Source organism: Gigantopelta aegis, chromosome 10 (genome assembly GCF_016097555.1).
Source record: "Gigantopelta aegis isolate Gae_Host chromosome 10, Gae_host_genome, whole genome shotgun sequence".
NCBI classification, from domain to species: domain Eukaryota; kingdom Metazoa; phylum Mollusca; class Gastropoda; order Neomphalida; family Peltospiridae; genus Gigantopelta; species Gigantopelta aegis.
Window position 1 is genome coordinate 41,049,355 of NC_054708.1, and position 18,884 is coordinate 41,068,238.

At 34.1% G+C, this 18,884-nt stretch overlaps 1 protein-coding gene across 2 annotated transcripts in view; it reads right to left on the reverse strand.

Moving 5' to 3' along the window:
• LOC121384657 (phosphatidylinositol polyphosphate 5-phosphatase type IV-like) overlaps window positions 1-18,884 on the reverse strand; it is a 36,029-nt gene that overhangs the window by 2,582 nt on the left and 14,563 nt on the right. For both annotated transcript variants that reach the window (XM_041515140.1, XM_041515139.1), the window contains exons 4-11: window positions 13,267-13,370; window positions 8,638-8,762; window positions 7,707-7,826; window positions 5,852-5,953; window positions 5,145-5,315; window positions 2,322-2,437; window positions 1,776-1,912; window positions 1,398-1,444 (exon numbers count right to left, since the gene is read on the reverse strand). In XM_041515140.1, coding sequence (XP_041371074.1) covers window positions 1,398-1,444; window positions 1,776-1,912; window positions 2,322-2,437; window positions 5,145-5,315; window positions 5,852-5,953; window positions 7,707-7,826; window positions 8,638-8,762; window positions 13,267-13,370 — 922 coding nt within the window. The remainder of the gene's footprint in view (window positions 1-1,397; window positions 1,445-1,775; window positions 1,913-2,321; window positions 2,438-5,144; window positions 5,316-5,851; window positions 5,954-7,706; window positions 7,827-8,637; window positions 8,763-13,266; window positions 13,371-18,884) is intronic.

Sequence of the window (18,884 nt, forward strand, 5' to 3'; positions counted from 1 at the left end):
TGTTTAAATAAAGTATTTTAACATCCAATACAATTACAAAGTAGCTAATATGACTAATGAACTGAAGAATTTTGTTGAGTTACTTATCAGTTCCCTGTCACAAAATATTGATAACAAGTGGAATGGTATGTTTAGTTTTTGAGGGAGTGAGCATGATTCTGCCAATGCATACCCACCATTTCAATCTGAGGGGTGAAAAATACTGTTTCAACAAACTGCACTTTTAACTTTTGAAAAATAGTCATGATTTAAAAAATGTTTATGATACAGCTACATTGTATAAGAAACTATTTGTGGAATGTTTACTAGTAAGACTACCGAGGATCAACAATGATTATTTGGAGGAGTGCAATTTTTCCCCCCTCAGCGACATTTTAAGGAATCCCAATTTTCAACTCTCCTGGGCACTTAAAAATTGTCTCAATGTTAGTATACTGGAAATGCCTGTAAATAAACAGCATTTCTAATCTATATATTCCACTTTTCTTTGAAAACAATAAGGGATAAGCATTGTAAAAGTACTGCTAAAACAATACATGTTCTCTACAGATCTTCCAAGTTCAAGGGCCATAACTGTAAAAAATGGGTAAATCGCCAGTGAAATCAAACTTTATCTGTAATAGTACATGACCACAAAATTTCAGAAATTCCGAAATATAAATATTTCAAAAAGTCCAAAAAATAAAATTTTATCGCCAAAGTTCAAAGGCCATAATTGTGTTCAAAATGGGTTATCGCTATGAAAGTCAAACATGATCTTTAACGCTACATCATAAAGCTATACACATAAACAAATGGGTTATCGCTATGAAAGTCAAACATGATCTTTAACGCTACATCATAAAGCTATACACATAAACAAATGGGTTATCGCTATGAAAGTCAAACATGATCTTTAACGCTACATCATAAAGCTATACACATAAACAAATGGGTTATCGCTATGAAAGTCAAACATGATCTTTAACGCTACATCATAAAGCTATACACATAAAAAATGGGTTATCGCTATGAAAGTCAAACATGATCTTTAACGCTACATCATAAAGCTATACACATAAACAAATGGGTTATCGCTATGAAAGTCAAACATGATCTTTAACGCTACATCATAAAGCTATACACATAAAAAATGGGTTATCGCTATGAAAGTCAAACATGATCTTTAACGCTACATCATAAAGCTATACACATAAACAAATCCAGAAAACTACATAAGGGAGAGAGATGAAACCATTAACAAGACATAATTGTAATTTATGATGGATCCTCCAGTTTAAAAGACTAAAGCATTGCAGATTTGCTGTGTTTCAATTCTGATCAGTCTGACATAATATTGCAATGAGAAAACAAATGTTAAAAATGCTAAACATGCAAGTGCTAAAATAGATCCTTACCTTCTGTGTACACTGCTCTGTCAAAATGACCAGGTGCCAAACTGAAACTGAAAAATAATATTAATTTTTTTATTTTCAATGGCAATGCATTTAGCATAACTGTTCTGAATAGTTTTGTATAATTTATGTACAAAACCATTACAATCACCAAACATTTTTCTATTTGTCTCTGGGCTGGTGAAGGTAATTTACTAACCTCACTACTACATATTTAAAGTTACTTACTACAAAGTTTCTACCGGTAACAGCCAAAGACTGTGTATTTTTTTATATGAAAGTAAAGAGTCATCACATTGGATTAATTAGTTTTATTTGATTAAACTGTCAAATTAACTATATACTAGGTTGTTTTAAAATAAAATTCCATGCAATACTTACGTGTCCTTGCCAGGCTTGATTACTGTCTGAAACACGGCAAACACTGGTTTGTGGTCGGACACCTTAACACTGGTCACAGCATCATAATGGACACATGAGATTGTATTCTTTTTCTTGCAGCGGAACAAAATACGATCCTGGAATAATAATTTCAATATTATTTAATTTTATTCAACTGGTTTTCATAAAAATATTTAAATAAACAAAATTAAGAATATTAATACTTTTCTGATTTGAAAATGAGAGTGCCAATACTTTTTTTAAAGTTAAACACAGTTGCACAAAATAATAGTTTGTTTTTTAAATCATTTTATTTGTAATTGCAATTGATGTCCAAAAGGCATAGTAGGTAATCAAATTTTTGTTCATATGAAAGGAAATATTCACAAAAAAATAATGAAAACAATTTCACTCAAACTATTGTCATCTACAATGAATTATCATATATCACAATGAAACAATTTTATGCATACATTAACAATTCTGATATTATAACATTGCATCACAATGAACCTCATGCTTTTAACTGAAGAAAAATACACTAACAGTATAGGAAGGAATTCTGTTTTTGTGTGATGTGTCGTAGGTGTCCGTGTTTACATCAAACTTGTAGGTTGGACGGAAATTTATTCTGCCTTCCTGGAAGCCCTGGAATATTTTATCTGCAATGAATGAAGACAATTTGTTTTTAAAGTCTCATTGTGTGCTCTAGCATTACAAGCAGACATTTGATGACACTAGTGAGAAATACAAGAAACAATGATTACTCTATGACAACATTGGGTATAAACTGAAGGCTTTCTATTACACAAATAAAAATGACTTGGGACAAAAACAAAATCCAAACCACTTGATCTTGAGAAGTAGAAATTACTGTCAACGTTTTACCATGTATTCCTTTACTTCTTTACTTAACACATCACTATGTAATTTATCAAATTTAGTTAAACAATAGACCTCTTTCGCATTCCTATTGCGCATGTGCGTGAAGAGTGACGTCCCTTGCCTAATTAGACGGAATCCAGGCTGAAAACAAATTGGGGGTCATGCTCGACAGTTGTCATGAGTGTCGTGAGTAGCTTCGTAGGAGCTGTGAATCTCTAACGACTAACATACATATTTTGTATCAGATGGTATAATGGCAGCAAAACACGGTCTACTAAAGTTTACATTGGAATGGTTTAAGACCAAAGGCGGAGAAACATTAACTTAGACGAAGTCTCTGGAGCCTCCTGTCAAGGGTTTTAACAAAGCAAAATTAAAATATTTATACAATAAAATGAACTTAATTGGAATGTATTTGTTACTTTTAACAATTAGAATTGTAGTTATATTCACGCGGATCCCTAGTGATGTTTAATTCTCCACATATATCAGTATTTAAAATTTAATAAAAATATGCCTCCCCTTCCGCCTAAAAAACCCAACAAAATCCCTACCTCACATAGACCTTTATCACAGCTATATTTTCACCTTATCGTTTCATTAAAAAAAGACAGTCATTTAACTACTAATCAATGCTACATGTCTTATCTATAAATTATTTATTTATTTTATTTTATTTATTTAATTTACTTTTCACTATCATCTATATCAGACACATACAACTTCATTTGAAATATCTGGTATTTACGAAGTTTAAAAAAAAAAATCTTTATCTTATTTTTATTTATTTTCTTTCTTTCTTTCTTTCTTTCTTTCTTTCTTTCTGTCTTTTATTTACTCTTCACTATAATTTATATCAAACACACAACTTTATTTGAAATATTTTGTATTTACGAAGTTTTAAATATTTAAATATATTTATTTTTACTTTTTACTTTTTATTATTTTTTTTACTTTTTTACTTTTTATTATTATTATTATTTTTTTTTTACTTTTTATGTTTTTCTTGTATATGAGACACATACAACTTCAAGTCTGCCGAGCATAATACATTGTTTATTCCTAATCTATTAAACACACACGGGTAATAATCTCTTTATCATGTAATCTCAAACTTAATATAACGTATTTTTGTAAACTGTATATATCAGTTAACCATCGATCGATATATCAAAATAAACTAGCGCATGGCGGTTTTTTTTCTTTTCTGAATGCTGGACAACTTTCAAAGTAAAGTTGCTATTGACATATTTTTGTCTGACGACTGTTGATGCATACATCAATTCTGGAGTGTCACCGTTGTACGTTTGCTTAAATGTCAATAAATGTAGCGCTGATTCCTTGATTAATTTACAGTTATCAAATTCTGAAAGTATGTGATCTGAAAAATATTTATTTATTTATTCATTTATTTATTTTCAATCACCATTTTAATTATTTTGGTTTAAATTCAGGCTTGTCCGTCGTCCGAGGCATTATACTTCATATGTTTGCTTCTAACATTCAAACGAAGTACCTTTTGACTGTGCATAATAAACCCTCTTGAGTTTATAATAAAGGAACCATCCTGAGTTTGTAGCCATATTATCAAGTTGTCGGCTAGTTTAATCTCTTATAAATAATCCTTACATAAATATCTGTATATGCAATACAGTAACATTTCTGGCCATTCTCGGGTCGGAAGCAACCAAGAGGTCAGGGCAGGGGACTGTACCCCAACTTTTAACTACTTTATATAAATCTGGTTTAAAACACACACACAACTGTGTCCCTCCACTACAAACTGTGCCCCCACCCCCAATATTGTTCCTACAGGCCTGATTCTATTATTTTATAGTAGCTCAAATTCCATACGTATCATTTCATTTTTCCTGAAAATACTGAACAAAATTTTTAATAATTGGCTAAAACGAAATCCCGACAAAAATGCAGAATGTAGTTATCCGTATGATGCTTTATAAATATTTAAATCACGTTAAATCCGATATTTATTTTATATGAATCAGAACCGATGGCGTTAACAAATAATAAAAATTCTTGATAGCAATAATACGCAAACGTCTCCAATAAGTATTTGTTGGATGTCTACAGAAGTTTTGAGTTCCTATTGATACAATAATTAATAATAGAGCTAATTCACGTTCCTATTCTGTGGCCTCCCATTGTCAATGCCCCCCAATTTGTAGACAGGGCTATTTTTACGAGATCTCGCGTCAGTTCACGACTAGCATCCACCAGTTGCCCTGCTCGCGCATATGCGCAGTGGAACGTGAAAGAGGTCTATTAAGTCAAAAGAATCGTTGATAAGAAAAAGTTAATTTAAGATGGCATGTTTAATGATTGTTTCAATACTTAGGGAAACAACAATGTTTAGTTAAGAACACTCAACAAATGAATCATGTTTACACAGGTCCATACACACCCTATCACAGACACACACACACACTACCACCAGCTTAAACAATGTATAATATTAATAGTTACCTTCAACAATCATTTTGCTAAGTTGGTCTCCCCCAAGAAGAGTCTCAAAGTTTGGAAATTCTTGTGTCTCTATGTGCGAGACCATACCTTCAACAGCCACTTTCTTTCGCTCTAATCGGAAATTCAAATCTCCACACCAGTACACACAGTCAAACTTTGATGTGACATCACCTGTAAATTCACCCAACAAGTAACACTTCAGTTGTATCAGGCTAAACTAAATCACAAGCATCAGCATCTTGGTAACACTACCCTTTCAGAATGTTTATAGTTACACTTTATAGTCTGCAACTCAGTTGCATAAAATGGATGCCACAAATATCAATTTTAATCTCACACTACATGGTCTTGGCCATCAAAATAGACAAATTGGTCAATGTATAATTTTCAGCAAGTTTACAGTAAGCACAGTGTATTATGTTATATACTATGGAGCACTAGCAGTCCATTATGACCATATTTTCTTGATAAAAATTAGTTACTTTTGGTTTCCCTATTTTGTTTTAGTATGTACTTCAATCCCATCTTCCAAGGTCAACCAATAACAAATAATAATATTGAATTAAAACAAAAAACCAATCACATCACAAAAACACTGTGAATGCCCCCCCCCCCCCACCAAATAAACGATGCTACAAGTTAAGTGAGATATATTTTGAATAAGAATTTACATAGAACAAAAGGTGAACATAACACATAACACTCACTCTGACTAGTTCCTGGGGAAGATCCTGAAGCCTTAGGGAGATTAATTCCATCAATAACTTTATTGTAGTCATTCAAACGTTCCTTCTTACGGTCAATGTCAGCTGAAAATAATAGTAATATCTGCTGGGAAAAAACTTCTAAATATAACATTGATATAAAATTTAAACATTAAATTTTAGCTGATCCATATACATTTGATAATTGCCATACGCATTTATTGTACATGGATGTTACTGCAGGCCCCATGCTCATGTTACTTATAAAAACTGAACTTTGGACTTGCGCCACATAAAATATCAGAAATTCAATATATATTGGAGTCTTGGGCCCTATTCCTCTAAACAGCCCAGGGATCACGCGAATGGGCGAAGTGAGCCCAAACTTTGCTTTGACCAGCTTGACTTCGCCATGTCAGTCACTGTAAGGCAAAATCTGTGTCGCCTTTTAAAAATAATGCCACTTGCATTGTACACAATCGCAGATGAATGGTGAAGAACTTGAGGCAATAAATATAAAAATTAGCGTCTGAGAGTTTGAAGTGACACACGTGCTACAAAATCATGCAATAGGCTCACAGATGGCATTAAAAATAGGCCTACGTGTGGTACTGACTGTTAAAGCGTATAACTTTAATTCTATTGTCAGGCATGTGTGCTGGAAATTGTATGAGGGTGATTTTGAAAAAATTCTAGAGCACACATCTATCAATTAGCAGTACAGACGGTAAAAAGTTACAAAATTACACACTTGCAGCTGTATTCATCAGTCACGTCTTTAGTGGTCTTTTTTACTGCTCCTTTGTGTGACTGCTTAAGACAGGTTTACTTGTATTGGGTTATAATAACTTCTTTTTTTGTATTTATTTTTTTAGATTAAAAATTCAAGTCTCCCTCCTATTAAAAACGTCACCCTCTCAAAAGTATAAAGGAGAAGCGACTTCGCTTTATGATTTTGATCTTGTGTGAGGCCTGCAACCATGCTACTACTACTCAGACCCTAATCTAGAATTGAAAACATAAGAGAAGTGATTTCTCCTTTCCCAGAAGAAAGGGAAGAAGTTTGATAAAAATAGGTAAAGTGAACAATTTATCAGTACATTTTGTAACATTTCGCCATTGGGAAAATTCCAAATTTTACACTTGGTTCTAATTGTAACATTTCGATACAAATACTACTTCCAGTAATCAAATTTAAACAAAACAGTATTATGTTCCATTAAAAAAGTGATATTATTAAGTAGTTCATAATCTGCCATCATGTTAAAATTTAAGTATTAATTAGTATATTTTGGCATTACTGAAATGAACATGGCCGAGGATTAACATTGCCTAACTGGTCACTTTGAAAAACAATAGACCAGTTTATAGGTGTATCTGAAGAATGTCACCATTAGATTGTGACATGTATTTAATCTCTTCACAACATAAACTGACATAAGTATTAAGATCTGTTGGTTGATTTTGATAATAAATTGAACAAGGTAAAACATTATTTCATCAAATCAATCATACATTACTGTGCATGTGCACAGAAACCATTTTCCGTTAATAGGCGGGTTCATGATTACTCGGGGATACAGTCTGGTGCCAAAGTAAAAACACTGTCTGACATATAGCAACAATGTGCCAAGTGAGCTATGACATTAAGCAAGTCGGGGTCTTGACATCTGTTGTGTGATTCGTTTTCGAAATCGGATTAGATCCAGAATATTACGGTGACTTCTCACTACTGCTAATAACTCAATGACTTGACCAGATTTTCGGCAAAAAAACTTCTCATTATGCCGGCAAGATTAGGGCCTGCTGCTACTGTTAAATAATACCACAAATAGATGAAACATTTTTGGCAACTCACAAGTAAAATGACAGTTGATGAAGAGAAATGATGTCCCAAAAAATTTGAAACACATGGCAACAGCACCTTTAGTCCTAACCATTGTCAATGCTCGTGTTGAGACACTGTCCTCTTCCGGGGCTAAAAAAAGAAAAGAAGCCAAGACTCAAAATAAAATTGATAGTAAATTTATATGCTCATTAAGCCGTAAAAAGAACAGCATTCAATTACACATTACCAAATTTTACAAGAAGTAATTTTTTCAATTACTCTTAGCATAACCATACTCGAAATATCACAGGGGATAACCACATGCGGGTAACTGTACATAGTTACTCGCATCCAAGATGGTGGAGGACGCACATGATGAGTATTAAACAAGTGAATTTCCGTATTTCTAAGCATTACATTCACATTTTAATAGAGTGTATCGGCAGTTGGTTTAGTATGAATAATATATTTGTGTCCATTAGATACCATTTATCTCACAACTTGTTTAAAAACATATCAAACTCGCTTTCACTCGTTAGATACATTTTAAAATAACTCATTGTGAAATAAATGGTATCTAACGACCACTCCTGTATTAATCTCTATATTTATAAAAATAATTTAACCTTTGGGACAGGCGTCAAAATATTTTGAATGGTCATTCAAGTTACCATGATGTTATCACATGCTAAGAACTTGAGAATGATACTTCATTCTCCACAAAATTATTTCAACAAAAAAAACCCACCACCATTACATTTTGATCAGCCATTTTTGTGTTGTTTAAATATAAATTACACACACATATACATAAACACACACAACCTGCTCTTGGGTCACCAGGCACTGTGCTTATTTTGATGCTTGTTAGGATATAACAGGCAAGATATCTTACCCAGGCGACACATTGTATACCACATGCAGTGCATTGACCAATTGATATTTTTGTTTAGAACTTTACCTGAACAATACCATATGAGATCTCTGCGTATAAAAATGGCAAGATGCAAGGCTCCGTGGGTGACGGAATTAAACATGACATGGGATGGTCCAAGTGTCTCTTGTAGCCTAATCTCCCATTCACTTCTACAAAAATAAAATATCATTCCTATTTAAGTACATTATTTAATAATGCCACTTGCTCTTATACATTACATTTTGCTAAAATGACAATTTCTTTTGTAAACTCCGCATGTTCTACCAGGGATTTAAATGCAGGTGTTGTATGGTACCGAATGTCGGCACCTCTCCAAAAGCAAATGTCACAATAAATTCCAATTTCTTGGCTAGATTAAATTCCCAATTTGGTGAATAAATATTTAGGTAATTATGTCTATTCTCAGTGTTTCTGCCAGAAATAAATTTTTGGGTATGGCGCTATGAAACTGAATGCAACCACAGTCAACAGGAGGTATGTGCAGGGGTTTCCCCAGGGCTGTTAGGCGTAGTGGCCCGACACGCCTTGGTCCGTAAAGTAAGCGCTTTGACGGCGTGGAAGCGCCTTAAATCAATTGCCGCTACGTCTTGATTCGAAGTACTTTAGAAAAACAATTATCACAAGTACGAGCGTGGCAGTCGACTACCTCTTGCAAACAACTTGTGTACCAGTATACCAAGCACACCTAATCGCTATGACAGGTAAAACACTTCCTAACTACTTAACAATGGACCAATCGTCTGCTCACAATTGGTGTTTGGTAATTTTACCACATCTACTGGGACGGCTAATCTGTCAGGAAGGCGCTTACGCGTAACGGGATTCCCATGCCGAGCAATCAAGCTTCAAGGCCGATCAAAGAAGATGCCCATTGACAGAATCAACGGTACTATTTAACTCAATAAACAATAGGTGAAGCACTTTTTAATAGTAGTTAATTCAGTAATTTCTATCCTAACACCCCCTTCCCAAAACACATACTGAAAACATCCAGGGCTCGCATTGTCGGTAACCAATTTAACCATCGGCTAATTAAAAATTATTTTTACAAAAAAATGGCTAATAAAATTTACAAGTGGCTAAAAGTTTGGCTGAGCCATTTTCTATCTTCTGATGTGAACAAACGGTTACATAATCTATTCGACACCTCAAACATAATAATACCAAATATTCAATTTGACAATTAGCATAATAGCGATCTCGCGACCGGTAACGAGAAACGGTGTTATCCAGAATGCCTTATGATGTTTGCTAATTTTAATAATCAAGGTTATTAATTTTAACGGCATGCATTCGACATGTACGACAGCAATGTGACGGTGATTCAATGTCTGGAAGATATGTAACTTGCTATTTTAATTTTGTAAAGTCTTTGAACCAAAGTAATAAAAACAAACCGACAATGCATGTCAATTTGAATACACATGCCAGTTCAGGGCCGAAAGACATATCGGCTATCCCAAGGCCCGAGTTCAGCCAGACCGAGCGAAAACAAAACGTTCGCACCACTGGTTTGTGCGCTTCACGTTAAACCAAATGGACACCAATAAAATAGTTTGCGAACGTTAGGAAGAACGTTCGTTGGCTGAACTGAGGAAAGCTCTCGGCGTAATATACGTCACGCTTCAGAGTCAGCTGACGCCCACTTGTCAAGAGACATCGTTGCGGACATTAAACAATACAATTACACAGAAGTAAATTTTGATGTAAATTTGTAGAAAAGCAATAGTTGTTTGTATCAATGAATACCTAACTGCAGTTTCGGTTATTTCCTTTGTCTTTGTTAATTTTGTACCTATGGTCGTGAGCACACATGCAGATCGCGATCGCCGGAAATGAACATGCAGTATTCATACAAATTGCAGTTACACGTACACTGAATTAGTTTACAATAATCATATTTGTTAGATAATGCTAGATATATATTTGTAAAACTGTGAGGTGACATTTAATAAGTTAGCTGGATTTTAAAAAGACCGTAAAATTTTATTTTATCCATTTTTTTTAATTTTTTTTTTAAATAAATGAATATACTGTGAAGTCAGCATTCTTAGCTTAGGTATTTTACAAGCATAAATCACAACAAGCATTTAACACTACGCTGAAAACAACAGCAACAACATGGCGCAAATTATGAAACTGTTGGGGGTGGGGAATTGATGGGTTATTTTAAAACAAGTTTTAACCTCCCCCTCCCCCCTAAAAAAAAAAAACAATAATAAAAAAAATAAAAACCAACATGATTTGATGGATTGAAGGCAAACACTTAACTGTTTTCAACCCACTACCCCACTTCTTTTGGCTTGATTTTTGTGTTATAATGATGCTAAATATGTAAGCGCCTTAAACAAATCCTGGGGAAAGGCCTGTATGTGGAGCCTCCCCAGAAAGAAAATGGGTTAGGTTTAGGGTTAGGGATAAGAAAATCATATAGTAATAAGAGTCATTAATAACCTATCATTAGTGACATCACGCCACCGTCGTTCTGTTCTGCTAGTTAACAAGTCTACTGCTGCCAAACATAGTGACATTCAACCCACATTACTGACATTGTTTACAATTGTCACAAATGAAAAGAATGATAATGGATGATAAAAAGAATACACTCCTCGTGTCTTGTGATATCATAATTTATCACAAGACACTTGGGGAATATTCTCTATTTAACAAAGTAAATAATTCTCACAGAATCCCCAAAACAACAACTGGAAGCAGCTGTGGTAACGAAACGTGATCTTATAAAATGTGATCAATACCAAAATTTGATAAAGTTTTTCTTCTGTTAGAGTAATTGCAATTTTCAAAGCATAAAAACCACTAGTTGTCATCAACATATCCACCAAATAAGTACATTGTTCGAGCCTGACAGGGAACAAAAAATTTAAATCAACCCCCTACTAGCACTACCGACAAGGATCGTATGAAAAAACTAAGATTTACAAGTCAATTATTTCTATTTCCTTTCACATGTAACAGTTCACCAGTGAATATTTCCCCAAAGTATGCCCCATCCCTATCATTGATATATACAAAGTATGCCCCATCCCTATCATTGATATATACAAAGATATAATTTTATTCAAGTCCTCGATAAATTGTAAAACATTTTCAATTGTTTTGCCGCCAAAATGACTCCCAAACAGTTGTTACTATAACACAGTGCAGGCGTAATAATGCAAACGGTGGCCAGTCTTTTAAGGTTGCATGTCACCATTTATGTTTGCAAACCTTTGGTTTTTGCTTGTTTGTTTTTTGTTGGGGGTTTTGTTGGGTTTTTTTTTTTTGGGGGGGGGGGGGGGGGGGGGGGGGTCTTTTCTTTCTTTCTTCACTGTTAACACCAGAAATCTTTATTTTTATCTTGTACAAATGTTCATTATTACTAGTATAATGTATATACACTCATGTCACCTTAGTCTGCGCGGCACAAAAGTCTGCGCATGTTAATTACATTACATTATGTCTTGAAACAAGTGTTGGGGTATATCTGTAAACAATCAATGTTAATTTAATTCATAAAATAATGGTTAAAACAACACATTTTGATTGTGAATACATATATAAAACTGATAGATAACAATTTGATTGAAAAAAACCCTTTGCATTAGTGCACTAAAAGTATACTTGGCCAGCCTCGATCAACATGTTTTTGTATCACCTGTCAACACATGTCTATCACCGCTGTAATGATCAATCTTGTATATTAACTTACACAAGTTTACATAGAAGCTTCAATACATACCTTATTGTAATTTATGAATCCATAAATGAAATAAATGTTTTATTTTATCTGTTAACATAAACGTCCAAGCATACTTTAAATTTCTGTCCGAGTGACACAACGCAATATGGATGCTCAGACTTTCAAGCTTGCACTTACAGCATGGCCTATTTTTTGCTACAGTCTGTTTCAAAATTATCATTGATTGTCCTGTATGTCCAACAAACACTATTTGTGCTCATTTACAGTTAATAACAGACAACTTTTGTTGAATAATGATCAAAATTTTTGACATTGGCTTTTTTTATATTGTCATTTTGTGTTGTCCAAACTAAAGAGCACGGAACACCATTTATATTTATCTCATTTACAAAATCTAATTTTTTTCTGAAACAGACTATAACAGGAAGTGTTTCTGTAAACATAAGAGACAGAAGTGGTTGTTTTAATGTTTGCTACACAGACTTATGTGCCGTCATGCAGGTAGTGGGACTAAAGAATTAGTTATAATGCAAGAGAAAAAACAAACACTTATTCCAAGAAAACGAAATTCTGATTTTAAGTTAGTTTAGTTACCAGTTACATGCTGCACTGGTCTCAAAAGATGCCAGCAAATTGCTGGGGGTGGTGGTGGGTGAGATGGTAGTGTAGTTCTTTATTTGCCTTTAAACTATGGGTGGTGGCAATGCTTATTCTGATCACCGCAGCTTCCTTTGTCAGCAATGGGGGTGGGTGGAGGGATCTGTTAATTTGCCTTTAAACTAAGAGAGGGTGACAATCTTTCCAATGCATATATGCAATTTACTGACATCAAAAACAAATCTGAGTGCCAGTTAGATAACTTTAGTAGCTAATGAAAGGGAACAGGCCTTAAATATCACAGATGGATGGATGAATGCCTTGTTTTTGTAACATGGAAAATGATTAAAACATACTTTGACATTCCATTCTCCTGTGTGGCAATGCAGTAGATGTCCTGCACATAGTCATTTGATTCTGGTAGCAGGAAATCATTCAAGCTCTCTGGAGGAGGAGCATTCTGCAATGAAAATAAGTTATGCAGAGCTCTGGTATATACCACAGTGTATTAGCTAACTTATCGAGTCTCTAAATACCACCATGAGAACAGGGGACGGCCAATACAGAAGTCAACAAAAACTGTCTAAGAAAATAAATTAAATTTCGGTGTTTACGGAAATGTGATACAGTAAAACCCCACCTAATGACCACCCCGGTATTAAGACCACTTGTTTATTAAGACCCCTTTTTTAAAGACCGGAATATTTCCATCCCGCTATTGCGGATTAAGACCAGTAAAGTCAGTTCCATTGCTTATTTTTCGTGCATTTCCACCCCGTCAAAGCGACCATAATATTATTATTACAGTGCTGTCCGGTGTATCGGCGCACCTAAGCATTCAAGGACCATTTTCTATGTGAACACTGTGAAATACATGAACTTAATAAAATGTCTCTCTCACCAATGAAGCAGTGCATAATCTGAAATACACTACAAATTGTTTTATGTCTGTAGTAAATAAACATTTTAAAATGGTGCATAAATATAGGCACCCCCATGTATCCAAAACGATTTGCATGTCCGGTGATTCGGTGCAATAGATGTGGATCATTGACCCCGCTATTTATAGACTGCCTATGACCTCATTTTTAGCCCATAAACGCTACACTATTGTCCCAAAATTATTTTAGTACTTTTTTATTTTGTCTTGTTAAAAATATTACTATGAAAATTAACGATCACACATGACCCATCTCATGATCAGTTTCAGAAACGTTTTTTTGAGTGGCACAGTACTGCAGATGCCTACATGTTCATTGTCATGCATGGCTAAGATGCCTACATGGATTTTATTTTTCTCGGGTAGATTGTGCACACACGTGGATCTTATTTCGCTTTTATTTTTTACAACAAGGTGACAATTGTGAACTGGAATGACTGTCAATTAAGGTGTAAATTTTTTGTTTTTTTTGCATTTGTCTGTGTTTTCCTTTTCAGTTTAAATAAAAATAACCGAACAAAATAATTACATTTATACTGTTTGCTATAATTAAAAAAATGCGGGAAAGGTGTTTTCAGACTGGTTTTAACATTCTTAATATCAATAAGGCTGACCTACTTCGCGTTTATATACATGAAAACAGGTGAACGATATATTTTGAAATTATGATATATGTAATTATTGATAATTCTAAAAAAAAAAAAAATTGCACCCTTAACAATAAATATGTTGATACTTGATTAACCATTGAAAAAGAAATTGAACTTTAATTCGTTAAAAAAACACCGACAACATGACAACTTCCTAAGCATACTTCAGCAAAATATCAAGTGTACCGAATCACCGGACGCGCCGATCCACCGGACACAGCTGTATAGCAAATTTTCAGTTTTTTTCATTTACACAAGTGTTGAAATGTCACGCGTCTAATGGTTTCTTTGTTCTCACTGATTAGGAACAAATGACAGGTAGTACAAAGAGTAATCATGCTAGTTTAATCTGTGGTCACAGAAGAATACCACTACTTTCAGTTTCCGGAAAACATTGTCACCTAGTTAATATTAAGGAGCGATGTAATGCACTGATTGGTTGTTTTCATACTGCAGTTAGTCAAGTGACTCACAAGCCTACACACATTCTGATTACAGTGACATGCTAATTAAACACATTTATAAACAAACACTTTATTACTTCATTGGTCATGTTAGAAAAGAAAAACAATGACTACACAAATTATGTAGCTTTTGAAGAAGAGCATCATTGCAATTACTTTTAATGCCCGGTCCAGAACGCTGATTACTCTCAAGTTGCCTCCACATGTGTATAGTAGTATAGCTTAGTCGAAGATACACATTCACTATCATCCCAATGAAACTGGGCAAACCTAATTGTTAATTGAAATATCACTCCATCAAGGTAACCGACTAATCCAATGGGCAACAAAACAAGTGTTATTTAGAAAGGCGACATTAACAAAGTGAGTTTGTGTATTTTTAGTGTGTTTTGTCAAAGCGCTGAAAACCAAACATGAATGTCGTAGTTGTACTATCACTATTTCGATATAATTTTATACGCAATATTGTTATTTGAAATGTCAAATGCTCTGCCAAACAATCAACAATAGTCACTTTTTGCATATAATGGGCGAAGGCCCAGAAATTATGTCCCCCATAGGGGTTGCGTCGTTATTATAAACACTGTAGTGTATAGTGCACAAACGCCACCTGTAAGAAAATCTGTGATAGTTTCCTATTCAACTAATGTTCAGTATTTATAAATTAATACTGACATTAGTTCCTAATTCTATATTAGTGCTCACTGTCTAAATAATTCAAATAAATGTGTACCTGTGCAACCCCCTGAACCAGAGATGCTCAGAACCAAGTAAAATGTCTGGTTTTAAGGGGTATCCAGTTTAGAGAGGTTCTCTTTTGTACTGATGTTTAAAAGGGGACCATGGAAAACGTCCCGTTTTGAAAGAATTCCGTTTTGAGAGGATTCGCTGTATCTACAATCTATTTGTTACGTTATAACTGTGTATAATTTGAGAGGATTCGCTGTATCTACATTCTATTTGTTACGTTATAACTGTGTATAATTTGAGAGGATTCGCTGTATCTACAATCTATTTGTTACGTTATAACTGTGTATAATTTGAGAGGATTCGCTGTATGTACAATCTATTTGTTACGTTATAACTGTGTATAATTTGAGAGGATTCGCTGTATCTACAATCTATTTGTTATGTTATAACTGTGTATAATTTGTGAGGATTCGCTGTATGTACTATCTATTTGTTATGTTATAACTGTGTATAATTTGAGAGGATTCGCTGTTGTTACAATCTATTTGTTACGTTCTAACTGTGTATAATTTGAGAGGATTCGCTGTATCTACAATCTATTTGTTATAACTGTATATAATTTGAGAGGATTCGCTGTTATTTGTTATGTTATAACTGTGTATAATTTGAGAGGATTCGCTGTATCTACAATCTATTTGTTATGTTATAACTGTGTATAATTTGAGAGGATTCGCTGTATCTACAATCTATTTGTTATAACTGTATATAATTTGAGAGGATTTGCTGTTATTTGTTATGTTATAACTGTGTATAATTTGAGAGGATTTGCTGTATCTACAATCTATTTGTTATGTTATAACTGAGAGGATTCCCTGTATCTACAATCTATTTGTTATGTTATAACTGTGTATAAGTTGAGAGGATTCCCTGTATCTACAATCTATTTGTTATGTTATAACTGTGTATAAGTTGAGAGGATTCGCTGTATCTACAATCTATTTGTTACGTTATAACTGTGTATACGTTGAGAGGATTCGCTGTATCTACAATCTATTTGTTATGTTATAACTGTGTATACGTTGAGAGGATTCGCTGTATCTACAATCTATTTGTTATGTTATAACTGTGTATAATTTGAGAGGATTCGCTGTATCTACAATCTATTTGTTATGTTATAACTGTGTATAAGTTGAGAGGATTCGCTGTATCTATAATCTATTTGTTATGTTATAATTGTATGTAATTTGGAATCAGCTGAAAATGATAGTAACCCATTAATAAGACCACCCGCTAATAAGACCATATTTATTATGTCCCATGGGTGGTCTTAATATCAGAGTTTCACTGTACTAATGAAAACTTGTTGGCCATTCCAGGCTCCAAAATCTTCTTACCATTGCGTTATTGCATCTTTATTATCAACAACCTCTATTAATAATTAAGTCACATTCCAGTGTCCATTTGTTTGTTTGATAAAAAAAAAAGTTACATTTTATTGGAGAAATGAAAACAAATTTAGTTTATTTTTATCAATTGGCAATCTCCGGCGAAAGCCACTAAAACTAGTAGGACCTATTTTGGCGCCAAATCTGACACGTGATCAGAATGATCATTAGAGTATTTTGTGACAACTAATATTTTATCCTTATTTGTAGATTTAACTGGTTATAACTGATGCTTTTTTGCTTTCTACGGAACACCATGACAATTATCTAACTTGGGTGCTAAAAAATATTTACACTGCCTTCATGAAACAAAATTACATATAATTTTATAATCTAGAGATTCATTCGAGAAAAATATTAATAAAAAAAACATTTCAACAATGTTATCCCATATTAGGGGATTATTTCTTTTAGTATACTTGAAATCTTTATTAAAATAGTATTTGATCGGTTCGCCAAAACAAATACCTGCGATTGACTGTTGGAAACAGTGTTGCACAAGGCAGACATTGTCTCAATCAGATATATCTGTATTTTTGTCTGGTTCAGCTATATAAATGTTAAGTCGGCTTATACATCATACCAACCTTTTTGTACCTCATATTGAGGGGCAAACTAAGGGGTCAGCCTATCCACCGAGTCAGCTAATACAAAGAAAGAAAGCAGGAAATGTTTTATTTAATGACGCACTCAACACATTTTATTTACGGTTATATGGCGTCAGACATATGGTTAAGGACCACACAGATTTTGAGAGGAAACCCGCTGTCGCCACTACATGGGCTACTCTTTCCGATTAGCAGCAAGGGATCTTTTATTTGCGCTTCCCACAGGCAGAATAGCACAAACCATGTTGAACCAGTTATGGATCACTGGTCGGTGCAAGTGGTTTACACCTACCCATTGAGCCTTGCGGAACACTCACTCAGTGCTTGGAGTCAGTATCTGGATTAAAAATCCCATGCCTCGACTAGGATCCTAACCCAGTACCTACCAGTCTGTAGACCAATGGCCTAACCACGACACCACCGAGGCCGGTCCAGCTAATACAAAGACAAAACTACATATAATTATGTGGTTTTCTGATTTCTGTATTCCACTCGTGTATTTCTGCAGGAAACCCCGATGCCGCAGGCAGAGGGGTTTCCAGCAGGAAATACATGAGTGGAATACAGAAATCAGAAAACCACATACATGTATATGTAGTTTTGTATTTATTACATACCCTAAATTGGAATTTTGTTTCCAAATAATAGTTTTAAAATTGTAACACTGCTAGCTAATGATGGGGATTTCTCGATTTACACAACTAGGTCAGCTGTCTTACTACGCGGACCAATGAACCACCAATTATTACACATAGGGATATAGTTCTATTTAAACAATAAACAGAAATAAGAAAGAATGAGTGAAACGTTACCCATAATTTTAATGATATTGTTTGAAATGCCTTTTAAAGACTTATAGCTAAATAGCTAAAATTCACGAACTATGTCATACCTATATCATATTTAATTTGCTCGTAATATGTCACAAAACCTTCAGCATGCCAGTTTTATCAACGAAGAAAATTGTCAAGAATTGTTCACTCAATGTCTGTGTCATCATCGGTGTTTTGTTTTTTTATTGATGTTCATAACATTACTCATTGCTGAAAAGTTGAAGTTTATATTAAATGTGCCTCCATAAATCATCGCTCCACTGAATAATCCAGTTGTTAGTTCATCTAAGTTTTCTACCTGAGAAGACGGTGCATCCGACATCATTGTTGCTGAAGTCAACGAC